We start from the raw sequence: 24,200 nt of genomic DNA on the forward strand, positions 1-24,200 counted from the left end.
TGTTAAGGATTACATTTATATATTATTAAGGGATGTGCTTATAAAAAATTTAAAAATCAATAGGACAATAGAGACAAAATTCAGGAGAGTGGCTACAACTGCATTAGGAGGAAGAGGAACACAGGGTAAATTTTTTTGGTAATAGCTTCATTGAGGTATAATTTACATACTGTTGACGGTGATTGTGAGACCTCTGTTCTTGTCTTCTTGGTTAAAATACTTTTAACAAGAGACACAACCATAGAGGAACAACAGAAAGCAATTTATTGCAAAAGAGAAAGAGCACTCTGAAAGCTGAGTGTAAAAAGAAACAGCTGAAAGTAATTTAGTGCAAAGATAAAACTCTGAAAGATACACTCTGAAAGGTACACTCTGAAAGGTAAGTGAGAGTGGGCTGATCAAAAGTGAGTCAGCAAAGACTGGCTCTGAGGGAACTCCCTTTATGAGAGTCTTACATGATTATTCATAGGGGGTGGGAAGAGGTGTGTTCCTAGTAAGCATGTTCTGGGTGGTCCTCTGGGTGCACATGAGCAGTTGCTGTACATGCTTGTTTATACATTGCATGTCTCATTACCGTCTTAAATCTCTACCCAGGGGTGTGTTTTTTACTATTACAATTAGCAAAGGGTCATTCTGAGGACAAGCAAAGTGAAAATGCACATGCTCTCTACAGGGGAAAGTCCCCAGTGAAGGTAGTTCTGCTTGGATGAGCTTGATTACAATGTGAATGCTGAGGTTTGTTGTGTTGTTGGTGCAGTTGCTATGTCCCAATGAACATGGTTACAGGGCTCATTGTGCTGTTGACAGTGTGGTTGCCATGTCCCAAGGACGTGGTCATCTCCTTGACTATCTATCCTGCCTCAATACCATATAGTTCACTTACTAAAGTATATAATTCAATGCCCTTTAGTATATTCACAGTTATGAAACTATTACCACAATCAACTTTAAAACCTTCTCATCACCTAAAAAGAAACACTGAACCTGAATCCCCTAGCGCTTCCATCCCTAAATAATCATTACAATCATGAATTTACTTTATGTCTCTGTGTGTTTTCCCATTCTTGACAGTTCAAATAAATGGAATCATATACTATGTGGCTTTTGTGACCAGCTTCTTTCACTTATCATGTTTTCAAGCTTCCTCTATATTTTAGCATGTATCAGTACTTCCTTTTTATGCTGAATAATATTACATCATACGAATATACCACATTTTGTTATTTATTCGTCAGTTGAACATTTGGGTGTGTCACCTTTTGGCAGTTATGAATAATGCTGAGTATTAGTCAGGGTTCTTCAGAGAAACAGAACCAATGGGAGGTTATCTATCCATCAAGATTTCTTTTTTTTTTTTTGAGACAGAGTTTCGCTCTGTCACCCATGCTGGAGTGCAGCGACGCCATCTTGGCTCACTTCAAGCCCCGCCTCCCGGGTTCACGCCATTCTCCTGCCTCAGCCTCCAGAGTAGGTGGGACTACAGGTGCCCACCACCACGCCTGGCTAATTTTTTTTTTTTTTTTTGTATTTTTTAGTAGAGACGGGTTTCACCGAGTTAGCCAGGATGGTCTCAATCTCCTGACCTCGTGATCCGCCCGCCTTGGCCTCCCAAAGTGCTGGGATTACAGGCGTGAGCCACCATGCCCGGCCCCATCAAGATTTCTTACAAAAAATTAGCTCTTGCAGCAATCATGGAGGCTGAGAAGTCCCACCATCTGCTGTTTGCAGGCTAGAGACCCTGGAGACTCAGGAAAGGCAGTGGTATCATTCCGTCTGCGTCAAAAGACCTGGGAATCCAGGGAGCTGATAGTGTAAATCCCAGTATGAGGGCAGAAGATGAGGTGAGCTGTCTCAACACAAGCAGTGAGGCAGACAAAAAGGGGACGAATTCCTCCTTCCTCTAGCTTTGTTCTAATCATGCCCTCAACAGATTGATGCTTCCCACTCACATAAGGGAGGGTCATCTGCTTTTTACCTATTCCATCAATTCAAATGCTGATCTCATCTGGAAGCACCTCACAGACATGCCCAGAAATCACACAGCATCTGGGCACCCCATGGCCCTGTCAGATTGACACGTCAAATTAACCACCACGGCTGCTATGAACATCTGTGGACAGGTTTTTGTGGGACACAGGGCTTATTTAAGAAACTGGTTATTTTCTATTTCTTCAACTAGGTTTATTGGTACCTGTTTTGTTATTATTTCTAGTGTTTTATACTTATGTTGCAATTATTCTTCTATATGGATATAAGATTTAATAAAATCATTTATTTATTTATTTATTTATTTATTTATTTCTGAGACATAGTCTTGCTCTGTAACCCAGGCTGGAGGGCAGTGGCATGATCTTGGCTCACTGCAACCTCTGCCTCCCAGGTTCAAGTGATTCTCGTGCCTCAGCTTCCCAAGCAGCTGGGACTACAGGCGCGTGACACCAAGCCCAGCTAATTTTTGTATTTTTAGTAGAGAGGGGGTTTTGCTATGTTGGCTAGGCTGGTCTTGAACTTCTGACCTCAAGTGATTCACCCACCTTGGCCTCCAAAAGTGCTGGGATTACAGGCATCAGCCACTGTGCCCAGCCAAAGCCCATTAAAATTATATGTAGCCCAAGATATTCCTGGCATATACACAGAAAGATAACATTGCCTCTAGAAAGGGGAACTGGGTTGCTGGAGGCTGGAGGCTGGAGGTGGGGAGAATGGAAGCTTATCTTTCCTTTTATAGCCTTTTATACAATTAAACAAACATAGAGAGCGTGTATGTGAACAAAAATGTAAATATTCCAGGCTGTAGGCCTAGAGCTCACCAGCAGGCTGAGTGTGGCCTGCTCTACCCTGTTCTCTGTCAGTAGAACTTTGTCACCTTTCCTGCTTAGCATGAACAGTAGGGAGACAGCAGAATTCTCAGTTCACTGGCCCTTGATTTGCAGACTCTCCTTTCCTATAGCTCCTGGACATAATTTCCTGACACTCTGAACAGCTTGGATTCGGTGAAAAGCCACAAGCCCCAGCATGAGTACAGTGATGTTCCTCCCCAACTCCGCCCTGCATGGTCTGGTTGGTCATTGTGCCAACCCACCTGAGATCCCTTCAGCGGACAGCACGTGGAAGTCCTCCTGCCCAGGGAAACGGGTATGATGTGGTTGCAAGGGGAGGGCAGGCATAGGACGAACTGAGATTGCTGGACTGGAGGTCAGCCCCTAAAAAGATGATCAGCAAGCCCGAGTGGGACTGGCCCAAAGGGCTCTGGACAATGGGGCAGGAGATAATTAGCCAAGCCAACCCCACCGTCTCCCTCCAGAAGGAATACTTCGAAGATTGTCCCACTGCAACCCAGAGGAGAATGAAGTGGAGGTGCTGAGAGAGGCCGTCTCCATGGGAGCAAGACCACGTGACCACATGAGCTGAGGGAATAGCTGGTCATGCAGAGCTGCTGTGGCTCCCAAAGAGTTTTCCAGTTCTGGCTCCAGTCCATCTGCATCCCCACACTAAAGCTCTTTGTTTGTTTGTTTATAGCCTGAAGAGAGTAAGTTATTGGTCGTTGCCCCCATGCCCCACAGTGAGGATGCTCAGCTCCCCCCAGCCCCACCCACCCCTTCCTGTCCAGTTTGCTCAGGACCGGACAACTATATGTAGATGACAGAAGAGATACTTATTTGGAGCTTGGGTGAGATAAGCATGCAGGTGCCTCAAAGAAGCAACTTCTACACACCCAGTACTGGGTTTTGGTTTCCATTTGGTGTGGAATGAGCGTTTCTGAACTGTGGGTGAGAAGCAGAAAGGGGAGTGGTTTCTATACTGCTGTCCAAGCAGGCTCACTCTGTTTCCAGGGTAGAGAAATGTGCCTCCAATAATACGATTTGTCTAGGGTCATGGGGTTTGAGGTTGGTGGAAATGTTTGCCTGTCCCGGCAACCATCATTCCTAGTTTGGAGGCATGAATCTCAGTCTCTCTGGAGCTCCTCTCTCCTTTTTGAAATTTTCCCCCGTGGTCTCTGTCTCTATATCCTCCCTTGTCCCCACAACCACTGGATCTTGCTTGTTCCACCTGAAACTTGGTGATTGTCAGCTGTGCCCCTGACCACACTGCCACTAAGTCCTTCTCAATCTATATCCTGAGCTCTGATTCCTCTTCTGTCTGGCTGATTTTCATGCTGCCTTGCCTACTTGATATGTGCTCTGCCCCTGTTTGAAGACAGGGAAAATTTTACATGAACCTTGATCTATGTTCTGTTTTTTTTTTTTTTTTTTGACTGAGTCTCGCCCTGTCACCCAGGCTAGAGTGCAGTGGCACGATCTCTGCTCACTGCAAGGTCTGCCTCCCGGGTTCATGCCGTTCTCCTCCCTCAGCCTCCCGAGTACTGGGACTACAGGTGCCCACCAGCATGCCTGGCTAGTTTTTTCTATTTTTTAGGAGAGATGGGGTTTCACCATGTTAGTCAGGATGGTTTCAACCTCCTGACCTCGTGATCCTCCTGGCTCGGCCTCCCAAAGTGCTGGGATTACAGGTGTGAGCCACCGCACCCAGCCTATGTTCTGAAATAGTTGTATATGGGCTGGGTCACAGGGAAAGCGAAACTCAGAGCTAATTTAAGGCTGGACACAGAGTCAGCAACACACAAGACATCATCTTGAAGGAAGGATGGCTTTGGTAAGTCCCCAGAAAGGGTTTTAAAGCTTTGATTTGAGGAACAACCACCCTGTTAGTGGTGATTATGTGTGTTCTCCTTGTTGGTCTATAGCTCTGGCATGGAAGGCACATGGGCACATGCTGAGTTCTGGGGGTCTGGCTCTCTCAGACAGTGTGGGAAGGAACCGTGGCACTGGGTTATGACCCTGGAGGCTCCCCAGCCTCAGCTGCTGCATGGGGTCTGGTTCTACTGCAGCCAAAGTTTGGGTTGATGCTTTTCCAAGCCCTCCTCTGGCCACACTCCTGGTGGCTCTGCTAAGCCTCCTGAAGGCAGGAATGGTGGGCTCAGGGAGAGCAGCCCTTGGTTTACCACACAGGCCACCTCCTCTGTCACATCATCCTCAGTGGGTGGGATGAGCTGGGGAGGGAGGGTCCAGGGAAAAGGCTCCAGCTTTGTGGGTGGCAATGGGGGCTGTCAGAAAGGGCTCTGTCTCCCTCGCCTCCAGGCAGGGCCAGTCCCTCTACTTTCCCTCTTTCCCTCCAGTTCCTTCTTAGGTTCCTTCTTCCTTCAGGCCCAATAGCAGCCACATTTCCCAAGTGCTCAGGGGTCCAGACACCATGCTAAACACTTTTATTTAATCCACACCAGGTAGTTAATAAGCAATCCTATGAAGTAGGCATAATTACTGTCAACTTCACAGATAGGAGGAATGATATTCTGGTAAGTATTAGAGAGGGGGCTGCCCAAAAGTCAGAGAGGGAATTCGAACTTAGGAGGGTCTGACTCTAAAGCTTCAACTTAAAAAAGAAAGAATGTATTTAATTCCACGAGGAATATGTGAACACATTCACTTTGTTTGAAAAACCAAAACTCTAGCCTGGGCAACATAGTGAGATCCCATCTCCACAAAAAATATTAAAATTAGCCAGAGATAATGGTATGTGCTTATAGTTCTAGCTTCTTGGGAGGCTGAGGTGGGAGGATCACTTGAGCTGGGGAGGTTGAGGCTTCCTGCAGTGAGCTGTGATAGTGCCACTGCACTCAGCCTGGGTGACAAAGTGAGATCATGTCTCAAAAAAAGCCAAAAGCCAAAAACCAAAACTATTAGCATAAAAACTAATGTCCCTTTTGACCATCCTTCCCATCTGTACAGCCTTTCCCCTCTGTACAACCTGGTGCGTATTCTTCCAAATATTTTTCTGTTTTTGCATACATATATGGCTACCTTACAAGTATTGGTTTGTAGCTTTGGGGTTTGTTGTAGTTTTAAATTGCATTCCCTGAGGACAATTCAGTTAGGAAATGCTTGAATCTTTTCCTTTATTTACCAGCTTTTGGAATAATATGGTGATTCTTTTCCGTCCTCCAAAGATGCCTAGTGTTTTTAAAAAATATCCTTATAAACATGTGGGTTTTAACATATTTGATGTGTTTCAGTTTGTGCACAGTTATTTTTATTATTTTTTTTTTGATGCTCAAATTGTCCCTTATTTGGTCAAGTTGACTCTTGACTCCTCTAGTCAAAGGCTTTACTTTTTTTAAAATTTCAAGGTTCTGGGTGGGGGTGGAACATGTGGTATTTGGTTACATAAATGAGTTTTTAGTGGTGATTTCTGAGATTTTGGTGCACCTATCATCTCAGCAGTGTACTCGGTACCCAATGTGTAGTCTTTTTTTTTTTTTTGTGATGGAGTCTCACTCTATCGCCCAGGCTGGAGTGCAGTGGCACGATCTCTGCTCACTGCAACCCCTGCTTCCCGGGTTCAAGCAATTCTCATGCCTCAGCCTCCCAAGTTGGTGGGATTACAGGCGCCTGCCACTATACCCAGCTAATTTTAGTATTTTTAGTAGAGATGGGGTTTCACCATGTTGGCCAGGCTGGTCTCGAACTTCTGACCTCAGGCGATCCACCCACCTCGGCCTTCCAAAGTGCTGGGATTATAGGTATGAGCCACCACACCCAGCCCCAGTGTGTAGTCTTTTATTCCTCACCCACTCCCACCCTTTTCCCTGAGTCCGTTGTATGATTCTTATGCCTTTGCGTCCTCATAGCTTAGCTCCCACTTACGAGTGAGAACATAGGATGTTTGGTTTTCCATTCCTGAGTTACTTCACTTAGAATAATGATCTCCAATTCCATCCAAGTTACTTCAAATGAAAGCCTTTACTTTTAACCATAGCTCCCCACCAGACTTTGAGTTGGCTGGCACTCTCACCACCCTCAGCAGCCATTCAACTCCTTTGTGGCCTGGCTCAGCTGAGATAGGGGGAGGAGGGGTGCTGGCTGGCACCAGAGCATACCGGAAACAGAACTTATGTAGCAAGGGCTGTCTCCCATTCTGGGTGTGGCCAGGGCAACATTCCTCCCACCCATGCACCCTCCAGATGGGCACTGCCCTATGACCAACTCCAAACACACCCTGCCATCCCTTGCTTTAATTTTAGCCTGAGCTCAGACTTCAGCTGCCCTGGGCTTGCCTAGGACATTCTGGGATGGTTAAAGGCATTAATGTTGGAAACATTCAGCCCTACCATTCATTCCTGCTCTTCTACTTATTAGGCAAGTTACCTAACCTTGCTGAGACTCCATGTGCTCATTGTCGAGTGGGGGTAATGATAGTTTTCACCCAAAGGAGTGGTGTGTAATGTGGGTCAAGTGTCCGCCTGCCTCTAACATGTTGGGCGTTGCAAGTCAGAGCTCTAGAACTTGTAGGAATCACTTGGGCTCACGCTCATGGCAGGTGGCCCTTAAAGAGGCATTTTAGGCTTCCTTTGGAATCATGCAGTCACTAGCTGACAAAAACATACTCTGTGCATAAAATGCACTCACGCTCAGCCTGGGCACATCACTCCATCACACTCCTGTGCTGCACATTCATGAAAATCTCCCTCAAAGATACTCTCCTCATCTCCTCCTTGTCCCCTGAAGAGCACCTTTTCAGTCCTGCAGCCCCAGTAAATGAAGGTGCTTCCTACACATGTGAGGAGTCCTCCCTCCTTCCTGTTTCCTGTAGGTGATGAGCACAGGGAATCTGCAGACTGGGCTGGGGCTCCTTGCAGGTCAGGCCCTAGAATGTTTCCTGCAGATGACTCACCTCTGCCTGTTTCTGGTTTTTCTGTTGCAGGCCAGACCAAGACCGAGACTTGGAGACCTGATTGAGATTTCTCGCTTTGGCTATGAGCACTGGGCCATCTACGTGGGAGATGGCTATGTGGTCCATCTGGCTCCCCCAAGTAAGGATGGGTTCTCTTTTTAAGCACAAGGGTTGAGATCAAGAATGTGAAGAGATGCACAATTACGTGCTTGTCCTCACTTCAGAGTCTAGCAGAGTAGGCACTCAATACATAATGCTGAATGAATTGTGCTTTTTCCTGCTAGATGTAGCAACTGCTATTCTTCTTTTGCAGTAAATTGGTGGAGAGACTATTGACCTTTATTCCATCATAGAGTGGGGTTCAGTCTGAACCAACTCATTGTACTTGGTGAGCATCCCTCCGTGGGATCTCCTATGTATTTGTTGTTCTGGAGGTACAAGCAAGAGTAAGAAGCAGTTGCTTCCTTCAGACAGCATATAACCGAGTGCATAGTATAATGGAAGGAGCACGTAGGCCTCCCAACTCAACACAACCAGTTTGGAATCATGGCTCCTCTGCTTACAGACTGTATGCCTTGAGCTTGCGGCTTCACATCACTAAGCTCAGCTGCACCTTCTACAGAGCAGAGATGAGAATCCCTATATCCTACCTCATGGAGGGATGAAATGAAGGAAGGTACAGGAAAGCACTGGTGCAAGGCCTGGCCAGGGGCTAAAGCAACCTCCCTTTCCATCTGAAGCATCATGGCATCAAAGAAAATGCCAAAATACTGGAAACTACTCAAGTGCAAGACAGCAGGGGTTGGTCAAGTAAAATAGATATACCTGTATATAATGGAATGCTATACAGCCATTAAAATAGTTGTACAGCAGATGTATATATACACATCTATATATACACACATAGATGTATATCTATCTACATATACAGACATATATATATATACATGTGTATAGATGTATATATATCTACGTATATAGATGCTCTGAGTTTCACTTTCCCTGTGACCCAGCCCAAGTTTGTATGTATATATGTACACATACAGATTTAACTTTTTTTTTTTTCTTTTTGAGACAGAGTCTTGCTTGCTCTGTTGCCAGGCTAGAGTGCAGTGGTGCAATCTCGGCTCACTGCAACCTCTGCCTCCTGGGTTCAAGTGATTCTACTGCCTCAGCCTCCCGAGTAGCTGGGACTACAGGTGCCCGCCACCACTCCCAGCTAATTTTTTGTATTTTTAGTAGAGACGGGGTTTCACCATTTTGGCCAGGATGGTCTCAATCTCTTGACCTCGTGATCCACCCACCTCAGCCTCCCAAAGTGTTGGGATTACAGGTGTGAACCACTGCACCCGGCCCAGATATAATTCTTATAGAGATTGTCGTGATGAGTCAGTGGCTGCTGACAAACATTTAAGACTCTTGAGAGAATACAGTGCATAACACGTATTATCAATATGACTAATAGGAAGATATGTATATATACACATACAGACTAGGGCTGAGTTACAGGGGAAGTGAAACTCAGAGCATCTGTATATGTAGATATATATGCAACTCTTTTCAAGAGTTGTAGAAATACTGATACTTATATATGTATATATACACATATATGTCTATGTATAGATGTGTACATAAATGAAATCAAATCAAGCTAGAGAAATTTAAAAGACTTGTTGCATATACAAAAGAACAGTTCTCGAATCCAGAGACTTTGAACTAAAATGACAAGAAGCTTGGCTCACAGCAATGATAGCTCAGTTTATAAAGTTATATAAATGAAGAAGTACATTGTTTTCTATTGTAATTGACTAGAGACTTACATACTTTTAAGGTAGCAGTGCTGCATAAGCTTACTTATTTGTATCTGAGTGGTAAAACTGTGAGGTCATGTTGACATGTGCCTTTAAACAATTTGGATATGCCCTGGTTACTAGGTCCAATTACAGGCTATAATAGGCTATAGGTCTACTTTTTCCTCCATGTTTTTGGGTGAGAAAAGCCTGATTGTTCCATTCACAGACAAACATGTAGAGGGCTTAGAATAGTTGGGGAGTCCTAGTGTGAAAGGATTCTGTAAAGCCCATTTAAGTTCAGTAAAGGTCTTCTCATGTTTTATTTCCCATGGAAGAAGTTCCTCAGTGCTATTTGTGGTTAGTTAATAGAGTGAAGATGGCTGGGCACTGTGGTTCATGCCTATAATCTCAGCACTTTGGGAGACCAAGGTGGGTGGATCACTTGAGGTCAGGAGTTCAGGACCAGCCTGGCCAACATGGCAAAACCCCATCTCTACTAAAAAAAAAATTCAAAAATTAGCTGGGTGTGGTGGTGCATGCCTGTAGTCCCAGCTACTTGGGAGGCTGAGTCATGAGAATCACTTGAACCTGGGAGGCAGAGGTTGCAGTAAGCCAAGATTGAACCACTGCACTCCAGCCTGGGTGACAGAGTGAGACTCTGTCTCAAACAAAACAAAACAAACCATCAGATCTCATGAGATTCACTTACTATCATTAGAACAGCATGAGGGAAACCACCCCCATGATCCTATTACCTCTACCTGGTCCCGCCCTTAACATATGGGGTTTATAATTCAAGATAAGATTTTGGGTGGGGACACGGGAAACCATATCAGGGATGTTCCCAGTGTGTCACTATTACTGAACAGGCTACTGTTAATACTCTCCACAAGCCTTCTGGCATACACTAAAAAAGAGAGTGGAGAGGCCGAGAGAATAATTTGGGCTCCAGGACTTGCAGTATCCCGCAAGCCTGAGGAATCCTCTAAGTTGTCTTTCCGTTACAGGTCAAGGATAATTTTGGATATTATTTATTCTTTCTGGGCACAGAAATATTCCTTTTTTAGATAAATTATGACCTAGATAATGAACCATCTCTTATGAAAGTTGAAGCTTATCTTGAGACATCTTATACCCCTTATGAGCTAGTTGTTATAAGAGATATATTGAGTAAATTTCTGAGTCCTCTTTAGATGAGGAACACAGAAACAAATCATCTACATATTGCATTTCTGGGAAATTTCAGGGGTTTTAAATTTTTATGTAAAACTTGTGAAAAGTATATGGGAGCCTCAGTAATACTATCCAAGTATACTGTTGACTTCTCCAAGTAAAATTTAAAAAATACTGACTTTCCCTGTCTACTGGGATGCTAAAGAAAGCAGAGCATAAGTCCACAATGTTGACATAAGGATAGCTTAAGTTTTGTTGATGGTTATAGCTAGCATTTTGGGGAAATTTTCTCTTTAACCGTGTGCATGTGTTTCGTTTTTAAAAAATTAGATTTATTTAAGAATAATTTACAAATAGTAAAATTTATCCTTTTTAGTATGCAATTCTATGAGTTTTGACAAATGCATATGACTATGTAACCATCACCATAATCACCATAATCTAGTTATAGAATAATTCCCTAATGTTCTCTGTTCAGCTGAACCCATGGTTGGAGTGGCCCCAAAAGTGGTGTCAGGGGAGTTTCTTCAGGGGACTGTCCCCAAAAATCCTGAGATGGGGCCAGTTCGGATTCTGAAGAAAGAAGCACTAAATGCCAGGCTGATCAGTCCAAAGCATTTATTAGGGGAACTTGTATGCAGAGGGCTGAAGTGTCCTCTCACTGGACAGCAAGATAGTAGCTGTTCTTCCCAGGAATGTCTGGAACAAGGTGGTTGGGTTATGAGGTTTACATGAGGGTTTAAAGAACTTGGTTCAAAGCTGGGGCTAGTTTCTATGTGCTTAGCAACACACTTGCTTTTTCAGTGTTTCGTGCAACAACCTAAACAACTTTATCACTGCCTGGGAATGAATGTTAAAGGCTCCAGCTTGGGTTCAAGCCTGCAGAGGGCAACACGCAGCTAGCCGGGTTACAGAGTGTCAAGGCATTCTGTATTGCTCAGTCAGGACAAAGAAAGAAAGGGGGGAAAATTGGGGGACACCACACCTCATTCCCCTAAAATTCTCCCATGCCCGTTTGTTGTCAACCCCCATATATATGCTCACACCTCCAGCTCCTGGCAAGCTATGGTCTTTTCTCTGTCTCTATAGTTTTGCCTTTCCCAGAATGTCATATAACTGAAACCCTACAGAAGGTAGCCTTTTGTGTCCAGTTACTTTAACTTAATGCATTTGAGGTTGATGTGTGTTGTAGCATGTGTTAGTACTTTGTTCCTTTTTATTGCTAAATAGTATTCCATTGTATGGATGTACCGCCATTTATTTATTCATTCACCAGTTGAATGACATTTGGGTGATTTTCAGTTTTTTATAATAATCATTAGAGCCACTATAAATATTCCCATGCAGGGTTTTTTTTTTTTGTATGTGTGAACACACGTTTTTATTTCTTCTGGGTATATACCTAGGAGTGGGATTGTAGGGTCATATGGTAAGTGAATATTTAGTTTAATAAGAAACTGGCAAACTGTTGTCCAAAGTACCTCACCAGCAATACAGGAAAGGGTGCTATCTATTGGGGAGAAGGAAGAACCCCATCCCAGAACTGAGAGACTGAGGGGCAGGAATGGGAGAGTGAGAGGAAGAGGGGAAAGAGAGGGATGTGGGGGAGACTGACAGGTGGAAATAGGAGGTGAGATGTTGGAAGACTAGGAGCAGAGATAGGAAAACTATGGAGCAGAAAACAGAATCTTAGAAGCCAAGAAGGGGAGACATCAGCTTAGGGGATACAAAGGGGTGGAGATGGAGGAGACAGTGTATTTTTCTCATGAAAAAGAATAAATTATTGGTGACATATTTTTATACCTGTATTAATCTTGTTTCCTCAGCTCCCCTTCTTTTTAGGATCTGCAGTCCGTCCAGGCAAGACTGGGTGCTGACTCCTCTGTTTCTCTCCTTGGCAGAGGGTCTCTCTGGTCCCCATTCCTGCTCCTGTAGCTGGAGTGAGCTGGGACCAAGACATTTGTTTAAATGTCCTTTTGAAAAGAAAATAAAAATCAGTAAAGGAAAGTGTGAATACACTCGTAAGTTTAGGAGCTGGTCATTAGATAAACTGGCTGTTCAGAAACTGACATTACAACAGGCTTTCTCTAAGCTGGGCTGCTTCTAGCAGGGTCCGTTGTAGACTCCTGGGTCCATCAGGCCCTCCCTGAGGGTTCTGGGTGCTGTCACTTGGCCACGGTTTCATTTCAGCTTCCCAGGAGTCTGGGGTCCCCTTTAGAGGCCAATTGGAGAATTTAAAGCTGGAGGGCATGGACATCCCCTGGCCTAGTTCCTCTGATTTGAAAATGATGAAACCAGGGTCCCAAGATGAGAAGGGCTTTTTCTGAAGACACACAGTAAGAGAGCCACGGCCAGGACCTGGGGACCCTGGATTCCCAGGACAGGCTTCTGTCTTGTTCAGCTGTTTCCTTTCCTACTGTTTCAAAATGCCACCCTCACCTACTGGAGCTCCCACAGCACTGGCTCAGGGCAATGGGTGACATTTTCTTTTCTTTACCTTTTTGGAGACAAGTTGTCACTCTGCTGCCCAGGCTGGAGCGTAGCGGCACAATCACAGCTCACTGCAGCCTGTAGTTTCTGCGCTAAAGCAATCCTCCAGCCTCGCCTCTGGAGTGGCTAGAATTACAAGTATGTGCTGCCATGCCCAGCTAATTTTTTAATTTTTATTTTTAGAGACAGGAGTTTTAGCATATTGTGCAAGCTGGTCTCCAACTCCTGGCCTCAAGTGTTCCTCCTGCCTTGGCCTTCCAAAGTGCTGAGATTACAGGCATTTGGCCTGGAGTGACTTTTTCTAAGCCACAAGCTAGTGAGAGGCAGTTGGAACTATGGCCTGGGGCTCCTCTGCCTCCTCTGTTTGCCCTGTACCACACTGCCTTGACTGTTGACTTTTTCAGGTATATCTGAACTCACATGGTCCTTTAGAGCTCAGGTTATTTACTTTAGAAATGAGGAAATCAGAGCCTAGGGACCTTCTCCAAAGTCACCCAGGCTTGGGTCTTCCCTGTTTTCAAGTTTGAGGCCAGGTAGGATGGACAAGTCCTTCCACAGCTCCTCCTTCTTGACAGTGCTCGGGGCAATGAGGCTGCTTGGCTTCCATCTCTGAGCCCCCAAGGCCCTGCCCAGGAATGAACTCACTGTTTGCACAGGTGAAATTGCTGGAGCTGGTGCGGCCAGTGTCCTGTCTGCCCTGACCAACAAAGCCATAGTGAAGAAGGAACTGCTGTCTGTGGTGGCTGGGAGAGACAACTACAGGGTCAATAACAAGCACGATGACAGATACATACCACTGCCTTCCAACAAAATCGTCAAGCGGGCAAAGGAGTTGGTGGGGCAGGAGTTGCCTTATTCGCTGACCAGTGACAACTGCGAGCACTTCGTGAACCATCTGCGCTATGGCGTCTCCCGCAGTGACCAGGTGCATCCTCAGCCTGCGTTCCCTTCCCAGGAGCCAGGCCACTCCCTCAGCTGCAAGAGGCTGGGTCCCTGCTGGGGCCAGGGTGGGATGGAAATAGACATGAGCAAAACAAAATAGCAGATATGAAACCCTTGTCCTTGAGGGTGTCACATTTGGGGTGGGGACAAGGGTGGGGAGATAGGCAAGTCGGCAATGTAGACCAGTGCAGTGGGTTGGGGGTTGGCCACAGAAGGGAGTCACAGCCTGAAACAGCCCTCCACAGCCCTAGAGGCAGGCTTTATGATTCCCACTTTACAGATGGGGAAACTGAGGCTCACCGTGCTTAAGTAACTTGTCCAAATTCATTAAACTCCTAGTTATTGAGTCTCTAGTCCATGTCAGCCATGGTGAAGAGCGGGGAAGTTAAACCTACATGTGTTCTCTCCAAGGGCCCTGATCAAGGAAGGCTTTGTAGAAGAGGTAACACCTGAGCCCAGCCTGATTTAATTATTTTGATTAGTCTGAAAGAAAATGAGCTGGAGATTACCAGGGAACGGGGGCAATAAGGAGTGTAGGCAGAGGGAACAGCGTGAGCCAGGAATGGGAAAAGCCCAGGTCATGTTTGGCAATTTTTTTCTGTAAAGGGCCAGATAGTAAATATCTTAGATTTTATGGGCCAGGTGGTCTCTGTCTTATTACTCTGCTGCCGTAGCTTTGCAGCACAAAAGCAGCCACAGACAATATATAAATGAGCAGGCGAGACTGTCTTCCAAGAAGTGTATTATTTATTTTTTACAAAAATAGTTCACAGGTTGGATTTGATCCATGGGCCATAGCTGGCCAACTTTTGGATACAGGGTCTCACAAACTTTTTTTTTTTTTGATACAGAGTCTCACTCTGTCACCCAGACTGCAGTATATCATGTGGAGTTCGATCATGGCTCACTGCAGCCTCGACCTCCTGGGCTCAAGCAATCCTCCTACCTCAGTCTCCTGAGTGGCTGGGACTACAGGAATGTGCCACTATGCCTGGCTAATTTTTGTATTTTTCTGTAGAGATGAGGTTTTGCCATATTGTCCAGGCTGGTCTCGAACTCCTGGGCTCAAGCAATCCGCTTGACTCGGCCTCCCTTGGGATTACAGGCGTGAGCCACCACACCCAGTCCAAGATAACTTAAAAAAACCACATATCCCCTCATACATTCTTAGATGACATCAAACACTTTAAAAAAATCATAAATGTAAAAAATTTGTAAAGGAAAGGATGGATTTTGTTATATTGCATATTACATATTTGTATACATATTTTCTTCACAATCTTGGAGTTGCACATTTAGCTCATTCAGTTAGGGAAAAATGTCTTCCGTGTAGTTTAAATAGCCAAGCCAGGTGTTATTGTCAAACCAATCAGCCTAATCAGGCTTATTTTGACGTTCAGAAAAAAACTGACAATTTTTCAATTCAAATGAGTGTGTTAATGCACAGTTCCATGACAACCATCTCACTTTAGAATTCTCATTCTAAAGCAGCAGGCAGATGAGGCAGGAGCCTCGACGTGGTTGCATATTCCTTTCTGAAGCCCTCTCTGTTTAGGAGCAATGCATTCTTGAATCCTCCCTTACTGGTGACTAGGAGTGTTTACACCTTAGCCTGTGCACCATAGATTCAGGGTGTGGGAGGATTTAGCTGTTCTGTTGTATGATAGGAGAAGGAGAGGTGATAAAAAGGGGAGATGGGCAAGGAAAATCCACAACTTCTGGAAACAAGTACCCCAGGAGGGAGCCCACGCTATTAACTGAGAGACTGCCAGGCCACGCTGGGCACTGGGGCACGGTGGGACATGCTCTGGTACTCAGTGGGAACCCTGCTGACAGGGTCTCCCCTCTGTTGAGCTGAGGAGGTTAGACCTATCTCTGGATGGGAGGGGTGTCGCAAGGGGGTTGGGGGTGGGCTGCCTTATCATGCGTCTAAAAGCTCTTCTATAGGCTGTGCAGAAGCCACAAAATCAGTCCGGAAGAACCCAATTTTAGGAAGTGGTTGGCCCTCTGCTGTGCTTCTGAGGGGTCAGAACTCAAGCCAACGGGGAAGACTCAGGGGAGGCAGTTTTCTTTTATTTAGTTTGTCCCTTGTCCTGGAGCCTCTCTTGTTGAACTTCATCTCCTGCAGGTCACCCATTAACTTGCCTTTCTTTCTTCCTTCCTCTCCCTCCTTCCTTCTCATCTGACTCTGTCTGGAAAGACCCTCCTCTGTCTGTCTCTAGCTCTCGCTCTGTAAGAAAGCAGACTTGTGAAAGCTGCAGGACTCTTGGCACACAACAACGCCATCCAGCCCCTGCTCTAATAGATGACCAAGCTCTAGCACTGCTTCTAGCAAAATAAGGCTGTGTCCGTAGGATGACCCCAGCCCCCCGATAAATGCCTGTCTAAGAAAGCGCTCTGCTGCCAGGAGAATTTACCATTTGTTCTAACCAACACCTGACAAAGACCCTGACCCTTTCTTAGACTGTTTATTAAAAAGGACTTATAATTATGAATCCTTCCTCTGTCCCTTTGAAACAGATACAGTCATCTCTTGGTATCCATGGGTAGGGGAGGGATTGATTCCAGGACCCCCTGAGGACACCAAAATCCATGGATGCTCAAGTCCCTTGTATAAAATGGTGTGATATTTGCATATAACCTGTGCACATCCTCCCATGTACTTATTTTATTTTCAAGACAGCATCTCACTCTGTCACCCAGGCTGGAGTGCAGAGGTGTTTCACTGAAATGTGATCTCAGCTCATTGCAGCCTCAACCTTCCTGGGCTCAGGGGATCCTCCCACCTCAGCTTCCTGAGTAGATGGGACTACAGGCACACGCCACCACATCCGGCTAATTCTTGTATTTCTTTTTTGTAGCAATGGGGTTTCACCATATTGCCCAGACTGGTCTCAAACTCCTGGGCTCAAGTGATCCACCTGCCTTGGCCTCCCAAACTGCTAGGATTACAGGCGTGAGCCACTCATAATTACTCATAATACTCAATGAAATGTAAATGCTATGTAAGTAGTTATACTGTATTTTAAAAATGTGTATTATTTTTTATTGTTCTTTAAAAATTTTTTTTCCCAAATGTTTTCAATCCACAATTGATTGGATCCATGGATGTGGAATCCATGGATATGGAGGGCTGACTGTATATCTCTTACAACTCTGAAGTGTCTTCCTCAAGGACCTGAGAGCCAGTCCTTTGAAATATAATCATCAGGAAGGATAGAGCCTCTGTCCCCAGTCTCTGTGGGAGGGTAGAGTCCTAACTTTGATAATTGCCAGCTAGCAGACACAGCTGGCCTCATCGCATATTCAGGGACTAACCCTTTGTAATATTTCACCTCCCTGACTCTACTAAGCCCTCGCTCACCTGTCTCCCTACTCCTCCATCTCCCTTTAAAATGTCAGTCACCTCTGCACAAGTTGGAATGGAGCTCAGCTCTTTCCCTGCTGTCAGTAGAGACTGAATCAAATCTGTTTTTGCTGTTTTAAGTTATGTCTGGCTTGGTTTATCTTTGACACTTGGAAACGATTCTGAGTGTATTTGAATAAAATGGTTCTTTTTCCCCCTTTCTTTTCCCCGGTCACTCACATCCTTCAAATTCATTGATACTCCACAGAAATCTGCTGTTTGGTCACTGATTTAAATACTTGCTTCCCTGTCTGTGAAGGGCTTAAGTGCCCCTGTTGGGAAGTCAGGCAGATCTGAGCCTTGTCACTTGTCAGCTGTGTGGCTTTGTGTGAGTTCTTTTTTTTTTTTTTTTTGAGACATAGTCTCACTCTGTCACCAAGGCTGGATTGCAGTGGCGTGATCTTGGCTCACTGCAACCTCTGCCTCCTGGGTTCAAGCGATTCTCCTGCCTCAGCCTCCCAGGTAGCTGGGATTATAAGCACCCGCCACCATGCCTGGCTAATTTTTGTTTTTTTAGTAGAGACGGGGGGTCTCACGATGTTGGCCAGGCCGATCTCGAACTCCTGACCTCAGATGATCTGCCCACCTCAGCCTCCCAAAGTGCTGGGATTACAGGCGTGAGCCACCGCCCCCGGCCTTTGCGTGAGTTCTTTACACTGTCCATCCTCAGTCTTCTCCTCTGGAAAGTGGGAATTAGAATCACTACCTACTAGAGTTGTCAGGCAGATTAAAAAAATACTGGGCCTGGAGAGTTCCCAGGACAGTGCTGATATCTAGAAAACAGCCATTCTCACAGTCTTCACCCCCATCCCCCACCCCATGTTGTTTCCCCCAGTCGCTCCAGTGCTGGTCTCTCAGAGACAGTGGCCCAGGCAGGGGCGGACCCACAGGATCGCAGCAGGCTGTCTTGGCTAGCTCCCAAAAGCTGTGCCGAGCACACCAACCCTCGGGAGTCGGCATCACATCTCTGTGGTTTTTTCAGAGTATCCTCTTCCTTTTGCAGAACCATTTCCTGCCAGCACATAAGTGAGACAATCTTACTCATTAAAGCACACCCTCAATGCTCCTCATGGGCCAGCATTAGTTCAGCAGATGAATTATGAGTGCCGACTCTGTGCCTGGCAGTGGGATCAGCACCTGGGACATTGAGACCAATCCAGGCAAGCTCCCTGCCCTCAAGCCTGTGTAGTGAGAGTTCCCAGGGATGATTTCCCAACTTTATATCTGCCTCAAGGGCCCCAGTTGGCCAGCCCTGACCTAGAACATTGGGGCACTGCCCCTCTGTCTTTGCTGGGGGTTTATTATGCTTTTTGCTTAAATTATTATTTTTTAAGACAGGGACTCACTCTGTCACCCAAGCTGGAATGCAGTGGTGCAATCTTGGCTCACTGCAACCTCCGCCTCCTGGGCTCAAGTGATCTTCCTGCCTCAGCCTCCTGAGTAGCTGGGACTACAGGTGTGCACCACCTGGACTCAGCTTTTTTTTTTTTGTATTTTTTTGTAGAGATGGGGTCTCACCATGTTGCCTAGGCTGGTCTTGAACTCCTGGGCTCAAGCGATCGGCCCATCTCAGCCTCCCAAGGTGTGAAGATTGCAGGTGTGAGCCACTGAGCCCGACCTATTATGCTTTTAATGCCCACAGGTGCATCTGGTTTTCCTCCTTTGACTCTGTGTGTATCACGCCTATGGCTTCGTTCTTCCATTCATTCTGTGTCCACCAGACATCTCCACTCCTCTTTCCTGGGTGGCCTGACCTCTTGGCATCCCCTCTCCCAGCCAATATTTGTTCCCTCTGTGATTCAAATGAAGAGGACTGGGCCAGATGAGTCTTTCCTGAGCTGTAGTTTCCTGGTATATGTATCGTGGTCCTGCCCTGATGCTGAGTGTGCTCTCCCTTCTCTTCTGCTGCAGGTCACGGGTGCATTCACGACAGTAGGTGTGGCAGCAGGCCTGCTGGCTGCCGCAAGCCTTGTGGGGATCCTGCTGGCCAGAAGCAAGCGGGAAAGGCAATAAATCCAAGAAATTGTCCCAACAACAACCAATTCTTACGGAGGAATATTATTTAGCCGGCAGGAGTGGAGTTTGGTTTACTGATTTTACTGTTTTGTGTTCATGAATCTTTATTTTAATGGAGTTAAAAGCATAGGAAAATGTATTTGGAAATGCAGCTGAGTATGAATTCTATTAAAGACACAATTGGGCTCTGCTATGGACTGAATGCTTGTGTTTCTCTAACACCCCAAATTCATATGTTGAACTCTAACCCGCCTGTGGGATGGTATCGGAGGTGGGGTCACTGGGAGATAATTAGGTTGTGAGGGTAGAGCCTCTAGGATGGAATTAGTGTTCTTATATGAAAAGGAAGAGACTAGACCGGGCACAGTGGCTCATGCCTGCAATCCCAGCACTTTGAGAGGCCAAGAAGGGAGGATCACCTGAGGTCAGGAGTTTGAGACCAGCCTGGCCAATGTGGTGAAACCCCATCTCTACGAAAAATACAAAAATGAGCCAGGCATGGAGGCAGGTGCCTGTAATCTCAGCTACTCGGGAGGCTGAGGCACGAGAATTGCTTGAATCCGGGAGGCAGAGGTTGCAGTGAGCCAAGATCATGCCACTGTACTCCAGCCAGGGCGACAAAAGGAGACTCCATCACAGAAAAAAAAAAAAAAAAAAAGGAAGAGACCAGAGTTCGCGCTCTCTCCACCACGTGAGGACCTAGTGAGAAGGTGGCTGTCTGCAAGCCAGGAAGATTCTGCAGGTGCTCTCAGCATAGCTTTCACCCTGATAAGTGGCTGCCCTGAGCACTTAATCCCTCCCTCCCTTCCTCCACCACCCCAGGGAAGCACAGGTCTCCCCCTGGAGGATGCTTCCGGGGTGCATCCGCCATCTTTGGTCCCACCAATTTCTTCACAGGAAGTGAGAGGATGGGGGGCTGAGCAGCTCCTGACTTTCTGCCCACAGCTTCAAGCTTGCACTGAGTGATGCTGCTCCAAGGCTTGAGCCTGCGAAATCTGCAGCGGGCAGACAGGAGCTGTCCTGGGACATCAAGCAAGGCAGCGAGTGAGACTGCCCATGCAAGTCTCATCAGAGAACATTCCAGTGGCCTGGCCCAGAGAACTGACTTTTGGGTCAAATTGACTTGAAGGGAATCCAGAGTCTTCGCTTAGTGGCTGTGTGACCTTGGGTCAGTGGCTTAGACTCTGAGTCTAGTTTCCGTTCACACAGTATTAAAACTGCCCACCTCCCGGGAACTATGGAGATCATGTAGCCTGAGGATGTGGCTAGTGATTTTGACTTCAGAGTGTGTAAACACAGAACAGCTGTTGTGGTCAATTTGGGCACGTTTTCCAAAACAGAGATGGCAGAAGCTGTGTTTAACATCCCTTTCTTTGATGAGCTGGAGCCAGAGCCCAGGGCCCTATCCCTGGTCCATCATGACGGCTTCCTTCTTCTCCTGTGTCTTGAGTGCCAAGTGTCAGGGCTCTGCAGGAAGGGCCAGGTCCAACCATGGGTCCTCCTGATGGTTTCAGTAGATCTTTGCAGGAACTAAGACCCTCCCTACTAATGTCTTAAATTATTTTCTCTTACCCCAAAAGGAGACTTTAAGCCACCCAAGAAAGAGGACAATAGGGCAGGCAGCTCTGAGAGCTCCCCTGTTCCTGCTCCTCCTGTGTCCTGGTTGTCTCAGATCCCAATCACCTTCAGAACACTTTCTGGTGGATGCACATAAGCAAAACATTTCGTTGTCCATGAGACAGGAGGGAAGCACTAGGGCTTCTCTGTGTCCTGCCAGCTGTCCTGTCACTCCTGGGTGGGGAGAGGGATGCTGTCTTCGAGAGTGACACAAACAACAAAGAACAATCGAGTCCTACCACACACAGCCCAGGATTCCTGTTTCTCCAGCACCAATCAGTTTTCTTAAAAATTTCTTGAGCTGAAAAACAGCCTGTAGAAGGAATATATGCATGCTCTCTTCAGCCACTTTTATTTATTTATTTTTATTTATTTATTTTTTTGAGACAACATCTCTCTCTGTTGTCCAGGCTGGAGTGCCGTGGCGCGACCTTGGCTCACTGCAACCTCTGTCACCAGGTACAAGTAATTCTTGTATCTCAGCCTCCTGAGGAGCTGGGACTACAGGCGCCCGCCACCATGTCTGGCTAATTTTTGTATTTTTAGTAGAGATGGGGTTTTGCCCCGATGGCCAGGGTGGTCTCGAACTCCTGACCTTATGTGATCCCCCTGCCTTGGCCTCCCAAAGTGCTGATATTACAGGTGTGAGCCACTGTGCCCAGCCTTCAGCTACTTTTAATCTAGCAAAAAGATTTGCTGAGACCAAGGACTGTCCAGAGGTGATACAAGCATTTAATGAACTTATGAAAAAATGAAGTATGCTTTTGTTACATATATATATAATATATATATAAAATATGTATTATATACGTGTGTGTGTATGTGTGTGTATGTATGTATGTGTATATATATATATATATATATATATATATATATATATATATATATATTCCACATTTAGTGAAATCTAGTTCATGGAAGTCAGTCCAGAGAGGTCTGGAACTGGTTCAGTGTATTTCTCAACTTCACAGCAACACAATTCTGGTGTGCATTAACCTCTACTGTGGTGGCCACAACATTTTTTTGAGAAGAGTGGTCATGTTTTTTGTTTTTATTTTTTTGAGAAGAGTGGTCATGTTTTATATTTTTATTTTTTACTTGTACTCTTTTTGATCATAGCTCACTGCAGACTTGAACTCCTGGGCTCAAATGATCCTCCCGCCTCAGCCTCCTGAGGAGCAGGGACTACAGGCACATGCTGTAAGAATTAAAGAAGAAAGAAACACAAAAAGGGGCTCAACAGTCAAAGACAGGTTTATTTAGAGAATAAACCTGAGAGGGGCTTCTGGTTGATTTTTTTTTTGGTCAGGAGTGTTCTAACAGACTAAGGATATTTAAGAGTTTAGGAAGTGGGAAGATCATTGTAGGTTCGGAATGTTTCTATGTGAGGGAAAGTTGATTGTAGGGTTAGAATGTCTCTCGTCAGAGGGGAGGCTATCTTGGGGTTGGCATGTTTTTGGTTAGAAAGGGTTTTATCTTAGGGTTGGAATGTTTCTGGTTATGCTGGGAGCTGGTTTCCCAGCATAGGGAAATGCCCTGATGTTCTGGGGCTGATGATCTGGGGCTGGATTTAGGCAGTTTTTAATCAAGAGGAACATAGAATGTTGGTATTTGTCCAAGATGGCGATGCTCCTGCTCTGTCATGCACCACCACACCTGGCTGATCTTTTTTTATTTTTAATTTTTATTTTTTTGTAGAGACAGGGTCTTACTATGTTGCCTAGGCTGGTCTTGAACTCCTGGGCTCAAGAGATCCTCCTTTGGTCTCCCAAAGTACTGGGATTATAGGTGTGTGCCCCTGTGCCTGGCCCTGTTTTTCTACATATCAGTGAATACATTTATTAATTAAGTAAACCACTATCTTTTCTTCCTTTTTGAGAGATGGGGTCTCACTATGTTGCCCAAGCTGATCTCAAACTCTTGGGCTCAAGTAATCCTCCTGGCACAGCCTCCCAAGTAGCTGGGATTACAGGTGCATGCTTGTAATCCATCATCTATCCGGTGGTTATAGTAAGTTAAGCATTGTGCTTGATGCTAGAGTACCAATGGTACCAAACTTGGACTGTCCCCAAAATACTGGCAGGGAAAGGCACATTAGTAAAATAACCACATGGATCAGTGTTCATTGCAACTGTGAGAATCACATGAAGTGCAGACACATGGACACTTGAGAATCCTAACGGGGATCTGACCTAGTCATGGAGGTCAAGCACACCTTGGAAGGGCCTGGATGCTCCCATTGTCCAGCACCCTGGAACAATTGATCCTGGACAGGTAATGAAGTCTGGGGAGGTTAGCCTTAGATCACAAGGAGTGAGAAAGCCTTCTTCTCTTGCTGGGCCTTCTGCTTTTTAGGCCTGGACTCTGGGAAGAGCAGCTGGGCCCTCTGCTGTGGAGGTAGCCCTGGAGCAAGGCAGGCATGGATGCTTCTGCAATCCCCAAATGGAGCCTGGTATTTCAGCCAGGAATCTGAGCAGAGCCCCCTCTAATTGTAGCAATGATACGTTATTCTCTTTGTTCTTCAACCTTCCAATAGCCCTGAGCTTCCAGGGGAGTGTCGTTAATCATTACAGCCTGGTCTCCGCTGTGTTGGGGAATTAAGGGACCAACCAGCTTGCTCACGCATGAAAAAGTACAACCTGGGGTGTGGGGGTGATGTCCTCAGTCCTGAAGCCAGAGTGGTGGTGGCCGCAGTGACCACCATGGAAGTGGCCACTGAGTAGGGTCACTGGTGGCAGAGGCTGGAGTGAGGAAGCACAGAAACATGGGAACCTGGGCACTTCTGGAGCCACACCCAGGGCATGCTGGAAGTAGTGGAGGGAGATTTAGAGGCAGCTAATTCTCAACATTCTACCCAGGACCAGCTTGAGCCAGCCATGGCAATTTGGGCATGGAAAGAATATTACTCCATCTAGTAGTCACAGGTGGGTGAGAACTCAGACCTTTGAGCTAAAAAAAAAAAAAAAAAAACTTTCAAAAAGAGGGCCAACTAAGGAAGGTAACTGGGAAGATGCTGGTAGATGCGTAGGTGTTGT

General features: G+C 45.9%; 1 protein-coding gene across 1 annotated transcript; it reads left to right on the top strand.

Annotated features, from left to right (window-relative positions):
• The first annotated feature begins 4,589 nt into the window (after positions 1-4,589).
• PLAAT2 (phospholipase A and acyltransferase 2) lies at positions 4,590-19,741 on the top strand. Its single transcript, XM_024255624.3, has 4 exons — positions 4,590-4,653; positions 7,759-7,867; positions 13,841-14,109; positions 19,444-19,741. The coding sequence occupies exons 1-4, from the start codon at positions 4,645-4,647 to the stop codon at positions 19,543-19,545; spliced, it is 489 nt and encodes a 162-aa protein (XP_024111392.2). The 5' UTR covers positions 4,590-4,644; the 3' UTR covers positions 19,546-19,741.
• The last annotated feature ends 4,459 nt before the right edge of the window (positions 19,742-24,200 follow it).

Source organism: Pongo abelii, chromosome 9 (assembly GCF_028885655.2).
Source record: "Pongo abelii isolate AG06213 chromosome 9, NHGRI_mPonAbe1-v2.0_pri, whole genome shotgun sequence".
In the NCBI taxonomy this organism is placed as follows: Eukaryota; Metazoa; Chordata; class Mammalia; order Primates; family Hominidae; genus Pongo; species Pongo abelii.

Bases quoted from the DNA above. Each gene is read 5' to 3' on its own strand.
- PLAAT2 (XM_024255624.3), top strand. The intron at 7,868-13,840 runs GTAAGGATGGGT...CTGTTTGCACAG, and splicing joins GGTCCATCTGGCTCCCCCAA to GTGAAATTGCTGGAGCTGGT. The intron at 14,110-19,443 runs GTGCATCCTCAG...CTTCTGCTGCAG, and splicing joins GCGTCTCCCGCAGTGACCAG to GTCACGGGTGCATTCACGAC.